We start from the raw sequence: 11,125 nt of genomic DNA, 5'->3' as shown, positions 1-11,125 counted from the left end.
CCAGCCACATGACCTTGGAGGTGTCTATGGACAACGCCGGCTCTTCGGCTTAGAAATGGAGATGAGCACCGACCCTCAGTTGGACATGACCGGACTTAATATCAGGGAAAAACCTTTACCTAGAATCATAGAGTTGGAAGAGACCTCATGGCCATCCAGGAAAATCACGTTCAAAGCCACCCCAACAGATGGCCATCCAGCCTCTGTTTAAAAGCTTCCAAAGAAGGAGACTCCACCACACACTGGGGCAGAGAGTTCCACTGCTGAACAGCTCTCACAGTCAGGAAGTCCTTCCTAATGTTCAGATGGAATCTCCTTTCTTGTAGTTTGAAGCCATTGTTCCATTGCGTCCTAGTCTCCAGGGCGGCAGAAAAGAAGCTTGCTCCCTCTTCCCTATGACTTCCCCTCACATATTTATACATGGCCCTCATCATGTCTCTTCTCAGCCTTCTTTTCTTCAGGCTAAACATGCCCAGTTCTTTAAGCTGCTCCTCATAGGGCTTGTTCTCCAGACCCTTGATCATTTTAGTCGCCCTCCTCTGGACACATTCCAGCTTGTCAATATCTCTCTTGAATTGTGGTATAATGCATATACTATTGTATAAAGTACAATACAAACATGCCGTGGTATATAATGGCGCCCTCTGGCGGGAAGAAGAGGAGGAAGGAAGGAAAGAAGGAGCTGCGCGCGCCGTCAGTTGCTGGGGCGACTGTAAACAAACGTGTGTGCGCGCGCGCGAGGGGCTAGCCGGAAGCGTGTGCGCGCGGCGGGGGGGAGGGGGGCTTTCCGGCCTTTCCTGCGCTCTGTTTTGGCTCCTGTTCTGGCGCGCGCGGGATGGGGGAGCCGCGCGCAGGTGCGTTGGGGGAAGGGAGGGAGGGAGTGCTCCAAAAGGGAGGGGTTTCCGTCTTTGCTAAAGAGGCTGAAGAAGGGGGAGCTTGGCTGTGTTTGGAGCGCAGCTCTGAGGAGAGTAGCTTGTCCACACAGCACAAGTGTAGACCTTTTGACAGCCATGGCTCCCCCCTGTGGAGTCCTGGGACTTGTAGTTGTGAGACTGAGGCCTCTTCTACACTACCATATAAGCTAATATTTGATCCCAGAGTTTAGATGTAAGTTTATACCAGGCATGGGCAAACTCGGCCCTCCAGGTGTTTTGGACTTCAACTCCCACAATTCCTGGCCTCAGTGTCTTCCATATTTATTCTGTTGCTGTTTTTGTTTTCTTAGCAATTATATTTGGGTTTCCCTTATCCAAAGTGCTTGGAACCAAAAATGTTTTGGATTGGTGGGGAGGATTTTGGTATATCTCTATCTGCATATATATACATAATGAGGTGGGGCTGCGGTGGCACAGCGGGTTAATAATAATAATAATAATAAACTTGTATTGTCGAAGGCTTTCATGGCCGGAATCACTGGGTTGTTGTAGGTTTTTTCGGGCTATATGGCCATGGTCTAGAGCAGTGGTTCTCAACCTGGGGTCCCCAGATGTTTTTGGCCTTCAACTCCCAGAAATCCTAACAGCTGGTAAACTGACTGGGATTTCTGGGAGTTGTAGGCCAAAAACATCTGGGGACCCCAGGTTGAGAACCACTGGTCTAAAGCAAGGGTCCTCAAACTAAGGCACGGGGGCTGGATATGGCCCTCCAGGGTCATTTACCCGGCCCTCACTCAGGATCAACATAAGTCTGAAACTATTTGAAAGCACATAACCACAAGAATCCTATCTCATCAGCCAAAAGCAAACACTTCCTATTGAAATACTAATAAGTTTATATTTGTTAAAATTGTTCTTCATTTTAATTATTGTATTGTTTTAAAGTGTTTTTTGCAACTACAAATAAGATATGTGCAGTGTGCATAGGAATTCATTCATGTTTTTTTCAAATTATAATCCGGCCCTCCAACAGTTTGAGGGATTGTGACCTGGCCCTCTGTTTCAAAAGTTTGAGGACCCCTGGTTTAGAGGCATTCTCTCCTAATCTAGAATCTCCTAATCTAGAATCTCCTAATCTAATCTAGAATGCCTCTAGGCCATGGCCATATAGCCCGAAAAAACCTACAACAACCCAATAATAAACTTTATACCCTGCCGCCATCTCCCCAATGGGGACTCGGAGCGGCTAACATGAGGCCAAGCCCTTTTAAAACACAATACAGCACAGTAAAATACAGAATACAAAAAGCAAAATGCATCAGAAAATAAATTACAATAACAAAATGACATAATAACACAAATTAACACAATATAAAATCAAACAGGATGGGCAGGCCAAATGGACAAGATTTTTTTTTTTGGCATGTAAGGAGCAACTTGAGAAACTGCAAGTCACTTCTGGTGTGAGAGAATTGGCCGTCTGCAAGGACGTTGCCCAGGGGACGCCTGGATGATTTGATGTTTTTATCATCCTTGTGGGAGACTTCTCTCATGTCCCCGCATGAGGAGCTGGAGCTGATAGAGGGAGCTCATTTGCCTCTCCCCAGATTCGAACCTGCGACCTGTCAGTCTTCAGTCCTGCCGGCACAGGGGTTTAACCCACTGCGCCACCGGGGGACAAGATAAAATGATAAAACCCTGGGTAAGTTAGAAATAGGAAATATGTAAGTGAGGGGCCCCCAAGAAAATAAAACAGTGGGGTAAGGTTTTCAATTTAGCATGGGGGAAAGTGCGTCATAGGTACAACACTATAGATGGGGCAATGCAAATGGTATGGATGGTCACTCTCCAAAGGCACATCTGAAAAGTCAGATTTTCAGATATTTCTTGAAGTCTGCTAAGGAGGGGGCTTGCCTAATCTCCCCAGGTAGTGAGTTCCAAAGACGGAGAGCCACAGCGGAGAAGGCTCTCTCCCTCATTCCCACTAGTCTTCTGCAAGTTAGTTAAACCGCTAACCTGCAGAACTCACTGACAAGAAGGTCAACGCTTCAAATCCGCAGAAAAGGGCGAGCTCCCGTCGTTAGTCCCAGCTTCTGCCAACCTAGCAGTTCGAAAACATGAAAAAATGTGAGTAGATTAATAGGTACCGCATTGATGGGAAGGTAACGACACTCCATGCAGTCATGCTGGCCACATGACCTAGGAAGCGTCTACAAACAACGCCGGCTCTTCAGCTTAGAAATGGAGATGAGCACCAACCCTTACTCGACTAAACTTAATGTCAAGGGGAAACCTTTACCCTTACTTTACATTCGTGATTCCCAACCTGTGGTCCATGGACCACCAGTATTCTGCAAGAACAAAAATATAGTCCACAGCCTCACCTTTACTACACCGTTGCCTCAAAACCATGCAGCAATGAGAGCGACACGTCTCGCGAAACCCACCCAATGGGGATGTTGGGAAGAGAGAGGCTGACTACCCACGAAAGATTACTACTACCACATCAGCTCTAGATTATTAAATATGGTTTTCTGTGGGCAAGAAGATGGTGACTACTGGATGGCATATGGTCTGTATCAGAAACTAGAGCTGATGTGGTCTGAATCAGCACTCCAAATAACCAAACCGAATTTAAAATTCACCAAAAACTGATTTGTAACCCTTTTGGTACTAATGTTGGAGAGTGGTCCCTGGTCAAAGTGGTCCCTGGTCAAAAAAAGGTTGGGAACCACTGCTTTACATAATGAGGTATTTTGGAGATAAGGACCCAAATCTAAACACAAAATTTAATTATGTCTCATATACATCTGCACATAGGCTGCAGTAAAGTTCCTCATGTGGAAAAAAATGTCAATGTAGCCTTGTTTTGCAATTACTTGGATAAATTAACTAGGCATTGCAGCCTTATTTATTTATTTTGGCCCCAAATGCAAACACACTAATTTAGTCCCAGGAGAGGCCTTTTTATGAAACAGGAAGTAACCTGCTCTCAAGATACACTTGACTGCCCGGAATGAAACTTGCAGTGCATTTTACAACTATCCTCCAGTCAGTAATAAGTGCAGTGAGTGTTTCAATTTGAAATGTACAATTGTGTCCTGAAGATGTTTTTCATTTTGATACCTCAGGGTTCAATGCAAGCACCAACCTGTTTCAGAGAACGCCAGATACTTTAAAATCTACAATCATCACTTTGCTCATACAAAAAAAAAATGTTGTATCAGTTGACCATGAATTGCATTGAGAAAAATGTGTTAGTTAAACACTGACATGTATAGATACTAGATTGGTGTAATTACAGTTAAGTTGTAGTTAACCATGATGACACAGAACACACACGCTGCATGTTGTTAAAACCTGCCGGCTCTTTTTGTTTCTGTTGCAGATCTTCCCCATGGTAATTTAAGTGAAAGGTAAGAAAAAGTATCAGTTTCAATGATTCTAAGTATCCAGTTAGTGGCAAAGATTCTAGGATCTTTGTTCTCTCACAGCTGCATCCCTGTAGGTAGCGAATTCATTTATTTTGATTTGCATTAAATTTTGTTATTGCACTTATTTATTCGTTTTTAATTATGATACACTATGTAACAAGATTTTTGTTTCTAGGTTATAAATGTCATTTCCTAATTGCTTCTATCATAAAAACATGGGAAAAGTTTATTAAACAGCAAAAACCTTGTTTTGTAGGACATGCTGCAGCACATTTTGCTATAGTTTTTCGATTAATCTCTCATAGAGTCTCAACCAATTCAGTTAGTTTGTTGCAGCCACAAAAATGAAATCTCTGGAGTAGAACAACTCCTTCCAAAGTAAATACCTCACAATTAAACAGGAAATAACATTTTCAAACCAGGAACATATTTTTTTTCAAATTTTGTTACATAGTGTTATTTATATGCTACCTTTTCCTGGAGCTAAACCCAGTGTGCCTCCCAAGAACAATGACCTTAAATACTTATATATAAATTGACCTCATATATAAGTCAAAGGCAGGTTTGGAGATCAAAATTGTGGATTTTAATATGACCCATTGAAAAGTCATTATTCTGCAGAGAGAATGCCAGCACTGCCTTGGGACCAGTTGCCCCTAGCCTATGCATTCAAAAAAGCCAGAAACGATGCCACATTGGAGAAAGAGTCATCCCTCCCAGACCACCTTGGCTTTTAGGGTCCATCCAGAAGCCTTGCATTGGAGATACAAGTGACCTGAAGTTGACAGCTTTCTGCCACTACTGATGTTTCTTTGTTGCTACTGCATGCATTTTAATTCTTCCACGTGCCAGAAGCAATATAAATATGGCAGATTCGGCTCTGGAAAAGAAAAGGCAGGAGACATGCATTGCAACTCTGCTCCAAATTCTGTATATTAATGATGTTGCCTAAAGTGATTATCCCATGGATTTTCTCTATCTCGCACAAAGATGTGTTTATTTGTGGTAACACAAACAATAGAATCTTGTAAGATTTAAAATACTGAGTAATATATGCTTCCTTAATTACATCTATAGCCACCTTTTCTTCTAGGAGCTGAAAATGTTATATATGGGGGATTGTGTGGCCTCTCAGATTTTGGACTCTTATCTCCTGTCAGCCCTGGCAAACATGGCTTCTGGTCATGGGAGTTCTAATACATCAGTATTTGGGGGGGGGGGGGGGCATAGATTTCCATAGTACTGTAACACCCTATGGGACAGGGTGAGCTCCCGTTGTTAGTCCCAGCTCCTGCCAACATAGCAGTTTAAAAATATGCAAATGTGAGTAGATCAATAGGTACCGCTTCAGCAGGAAGATAACAGTGCTCCGTGCAGTCATGCTGGCCACATGACCTAGGAGGTGTCTACGGACAATACCAGCTCTTAAGCTTAGAAATGAAGATGAGCACCATCCATTAGAGGTAGATTTAAAGTCAAGGGGGAATCTTTACCTTTAACACCCCTCTAGGCTGGGCTGGGGGATGATGGTGCATGATGGCCAATTTCATGTGGATATCTCAGGTGCTAGTCTGAAACTACTAATAGCTATACCACCAGTATAATGCTGTTTATTTTCTGAATTATCTAGAGTTAAGGTGTCATAAAGTGTCAGGGTAGAATCAGAGATGCCTCATTTCATATTCCTGGTTAGCCATGAAGCTCCTTGAGTGACTTCAGGCCAATTGCTGCTTGGTTTAATCTCCAGGGTTGCTGTGATACTTAAGTGGAGTATGCATACTACTTGAAGGTCCTTGGAGGACGAATGGGTTGCAAGTTGTAGTTTTGATCAACAATATGATTAAATTTGATGTGCAAGTTCCTGTCAGGACAACCTCTGTAATGACTCCCCAAGTGTGCTGATGACTGTGTTGACTGAAAACATTTTGTAACAGTTTTAGACTTACCTAGAAGTGGTTCTTTTATAAACCTAATGTTTCTTGACAATTTAAGATCAAACTTTTAAGATAGTCTGGATTACAATAAAGATTGTTCCTAATACATTGCTGCCCTTTAAATGTTCTGGATGGTGGTGGATGACATCACAGTCCATGCTAATCAAAAATTAATGGAGCTTCAATCCAGTGAGACCTAGCCTGGAATACAAGCTTTTAAGGGTTAGGATAGTATATTCTTTCCTACAATGTCTCATGCCACAACAAGTTTTCTAACCTGCCTTTAGTTTTATCCTATGAAGTTTGAAATTGATTTCTAATGTGCATACAGCTGATAGAAAAACAAGGGCAGAGAATGTCTTAGATTCCTTTAATCACTCAGCAAATGGACCAGTTCAGCTCTGTTGCACCTTGATCTACATTCACTTTTAATGACATCAGCTCAATGCCTGCCATTACATTGTACGATTCCAGTTAAAGGTATGTACTTTATATGCTACATTACCAAGTCCCAATAGTTGGGAATTTTAAAGCGAGACATAGAAAACTGACAGGGACAGCTTTATTCCAACTACAGTGTTTTTGTTAATTTCACAGCCTAACAAAAAAATTGTATCTTGACTTTTAGGTATGTTCCTGGGGTTCCTTGGGGTACTGAGTCAGAAAATTGCATTGGATGGATTGCATCATCTCTAGTTTCTTAGATATGGTCATTATATTTTCTAGGAGTGAGCAAATGGCAAATGGTAGATGGCATATGCTCTCTTTCTCAAAAGCTAGAACTGAGAGGGGAAAACTGGTGCCATTTTTTGAATCAGTGGGTTAAATATGCCCAGAAACAAGCCTGACATTTGAGGCACCAAAATGTGTGTTGACATTACATATCTGTGTGTTTCTATGTCTACCCTTGTCTTAGCAGTGAATTGTCGGAGAGGGGCATTATAGAGGGTGAGGCTGAGAGAACACCTTTGTATCTGAATAAGAGAGAATTAGTCATGAAAGGGGAGTGCCAGAATTCTCTTGTCAGAATAATTATTTGAAGGTTTGGATTTATCTTGATGGCTTTCTGCTGGCACATTAAGGACATCTCTGCCCAAAAACATAGTTTCCTGCTAGGTCAGACAGAGACCTTTTTGCCAAGTATTTTATTCCCAAAAGTGGCATCCAGTTGGCACTGGAAAACCCATATATGCAGTATTACAAGCCTCTTTGTAACACTGTCATAAATATTGGGTACAAGATTCTGAAAAAAAAGTCTGGCTCCCTTCTGCTTATGCAAGGAGAATGGGATGTGGTTCAAAATATTCCAGTTGCCAATGTGCAATAAACTTAAAATATCCCAAGTGGGGACACACAAGAATATGACTTTATCCTCAGTAACTGATATTTATTTACCTTTTTACTCTCTCTGAAAATGAACATTTGACAGGTTATCCTGGGCCAGATCTACACTGCCATGTAAGATCCTGATTATCTGCTTTGGATTATATGAAAGTGAAGACTCATATTATCCAGTTCAAAGCAGATAATGTGGATTATCTGCTTTGATAATCCGGACTATATGGAAGTGTAGAATGTGGCATAATGTAAAATAAACTGTGTGTAGTTCACATTTGATCAGCCCACATACTGCCTTGCCAGAGAAAGAAAATATGCCACACAGATGAACAATAAAGAACAAGTAGTTTACTCTTCTTAAATCCAGAACAACATATGTACAATGTGATCAGTTTCACCAACTCACATAATGTCTTTTTATGAGAGATTTAAAAATGGACTTTCTTCTGTCCATGTTGATAAACTCCTTCAGCAGCTCATGAAGTGAAAGTACACTCCAACCCCTCCCCCCTTCTCGGGCCTTGTATAGCTCAAGCCTGAACAAAAACTCCTTCAGCAGCTCATGAAGTGAAAGTACACTCCAACCCCCCCCCCCTCTGGCCTTGTATCTCAAGCCTGAACAAAAATGTAACGGTATCCAAAAGTCCCAGGCTAAGCCATCTCCCCGGGTATTGCCCAGCCAATCAGCTTTATACATCTTATTTTACAGTTGACACACTCACATTAACTGATTCCTTGCATGCTCCAACATAGAAGGGGCCTAGGAGTAAATCCAGCTGAGCTATTTGGGTCTTATTTCTCAGGCCGTATGATCCAGATTATCAAAGCAAATAATCTACATTATCTGCTTTGAACTTGATTATATGAGTCCATACTGCCATATAATCCAGTTCAAAGCAAATAATCTGGATTTTATATGGCACTAGTTGTGTACATGTGTGTGATTGCATTGGTAATCTGGGTATCTACAAGTAATAGTTTCTTTCCTGGCACACTGTAAAGCCCTGGCACACACATAAAGGCACCTTCTACACTACCATATAATCCAGTTCAAAGAAGATAATCTAGATTTTGTATGGCAGTATAGATGGGGCCATGCAGAAGTTGTAAATCAAGAGGGAGAAGAAAACTTTATTCCACCCTGTCCAGAAAAACGTAAGCTTTAATATGTAAAGTTTATGCAGATCTAAAAAGTGAACAGATCACAGACACAACTGAAATGAGGAGAAACTATTTTAAAATCAGAAATCAATTTATACATTATTGATCCATGTTAAGGAAATTGGTGACGAAGGGTGAGTCTAAAAAAACAATAAAAGGTAGGACAGAGTGGGGGAGAGAGAAAGAGGGAGATAGCTTGATGACAAGCTGGGGTGTTGTAGTTAAAAGGACTCTCCGCTTCTCTTGTGTGTGTGTGTGTGTAGTTTTTTCTTCTTTTTTTCTTACTAAATCCAAAACCTAGGTGGCTTTTATTCTGAGAGGGATGATACCCTCCTCTCTCCTCTTCTCTCTTCATTTTCCCTTCTTCCAAACTAGAGAGCACTTTGCTGAAAATCTGGCTAAGAATCCAAGAACGCACTTCTGGCTGACCCATGGAGACCTTGCTCTTTCAAAATGAACCTTCTATTCTAAAAGAACAAGACACTCTGCAAGATTTTTGTGTGGTGTTAGGTTCCCTGATAGTAGTAGAAGCAAACATGAAAGCAGAAAGGAAAAAAAAGGATGCCTATGATATCCACAAATATTAACTTATGGATCATCAAGCATCAAGCAGTTGATCATCAAACATGTGGTTGCAGACACAGACACATACACATAGAGCTAAGCAATACATCTTAGGCCATGACTCTAGCAGTGTTCATTCTTTCTTTTTTTCTTACATTCTCCTTCTTCTACCTGCTCCTACCTGATGGTGGAGAAAAAAATGTCATATTGTGATATTTACTCTAATCGTGTTCCTGTCTGTTAAAGTAAATGCAAAAGTAAAGCATCATCTTTGTACATTTAACCTGGATAGGAGGCTCCTATGTATATGACCATTCTGTATATGAACATGTTGGGGCTTGATTTCAGAGGCTTTGAGCCAAGATACCTCTCAGTCAGGCTTTGCCTGAGAGCAAATTTTGTACATGAGGGAATTACTTTGGAGCTTAAGTATAATTAGCTTAGTCCATTGTCTGGGATTTTCCATCAAATGAACATAACAATCTGTCATCTTCCTGTCAGTGCCCTGATAGTGTACCATTAGGAGGAACTGAAAAATTAGGCATGTTAAGAGAATGCCTGTACCACTGCCTCCTGAAGTCAGGACTGTGTTAGAACATGCATCTAGTAGTACCTTGTTCTCAGGAGGTGCAGGAAAGTGAGATATCGTCTCTTGCACCCAGCTCCTGAAGATGGGGCTGCCATGTGAACATTGCTGTGCTTGTGTTTCAGCTGGTACCTTCCTTCCTTTGCTCGGGTGAATCAGACACAGATATGCAGGGAGAGGAGGAGGCCAGCCCCGTGCAGCACATTACTTACCATGTGGTTCTGGCTTCTTTCCCTATATGCTGTGAATGTGTTTTTTCCCAGGCAAAGAAGGGGAGGCATTGGGGGTGGGGGGGGGGGGGCATGTGGCACTCAGAAAGAAGTTAAGGAGCCAGATCCTCAGGTTGCAGGCATGCATGGGGCCACATTCATCCTACTCTTCCTGTTTGGTTAATGTATCCTGTCTCCCCAGTAGCTTTTTCCTTTGCCCAGGCAACAGAGATACTTGTGGGATGCAGGAAGAGGAAAAGAAGCCAGACCCATAGTGTAAGTGAAGTGGCATGTGGAGCCTGCTTCTCTTCCCCTCTGGAGACCACAATGGGTTAGCACCCTCTCTCCTAGGGAAAGACAACCCCTGTGAAAGTGGAGGGTTGACTGTATATTGATTTCACTCACATGGGGATATACGAGGGTTGAATGAAAAGTAATGCCTCCATCTTCATTACTTGGGTTTGGATGGGGATATTTTAATAAATCAAACGCAGAAATAATCCTTAGAATGTACTTTTTAACTACCACTATTCACTTTTCCACATAATCACCAGACAATTGGATACATTTCTGCCAACAATGAGCAAGTTTTCTGAAGCTGTCATGGAAGAAGTTTCATACTCTGTTTCCGCAACCAGCGTCTCACAGTTCTCTCATCCTGGGTACACATCGTGCACAGATCTTCTGATAGCCAAGCAAAGCAACAATGTGACCCACACATTTTTGTGAAATGCCAATTAGGCTTGAAATTTCTCTCTGAGCGATACGACGATCATCCTGAATCAGTCTGTCAAACTTTTGCTTGTGAAACTTGGTGGTTGCTGTCACAGGATGTCCAACTCTTTATTTGTCACACAAGTCAGATGTTCCCACCTCAATATCTTTAAACTTACTCGCCCAACGACACACAGTACTCACATCAACACAATCACCACAAACAGCTTGCATTCTTTGATGAATATCCTTTGGGGTGACACCTTCTGCTGTCAAGAATTCAATGACTGCACGTTGCTTAAGTCGCATT

At 41.9% G+C, this 11,125-nt stretch overlaps 1 protein-coding gene across 2 annotated transcripts in view; it reads left to right on the top strand.

Moving 5' to 3' along the window:
• Positions 1-782: 782 nt before the first annotated feature.
• SPMAP2L (sperm microtubule associated protein 2 like) overlaps positions 783-11,125 on the top strand; it is a 35,253-nt gene continuing 24,910 nt past the window's right edge. The window contains exons 1-2 of one of the 2 annotated variants that reach the window (XM_067464314.1): positions 783-854; positions 4,264-4,291. In XM_067464314.1, coding sequence (XP_067320415.1) covers positions 836-854; positions 4,264-4,291 — 47 coding nt within the window. In that variant the 5' untranslated portion in view covers positions 783-835. The remainder of the gene's footprint in view (positions 855-4,263; positions 4,292-11,125) is intronic. The other variant, XM_067464315.1, reaches the window with a different exon arrangement.

Source organism: Anolis sagrei, chromosome 2, assembly GCF_037176765.1.
Source record: "Anolis sagrei isolate rAnoSag1 chromosome 2, rAnoSag1.mat, whole genome shotgun sequence".
NCBI classification, from domain to species: Eukaryota; Metazoa; Chordata; class Lepidosauria; order Squamata; family Dactyloidae; genus Anolis; species Anolis sagrei.
This window is presented reverse-complemented; position numbering and strand designations above follow the sequence as displayed.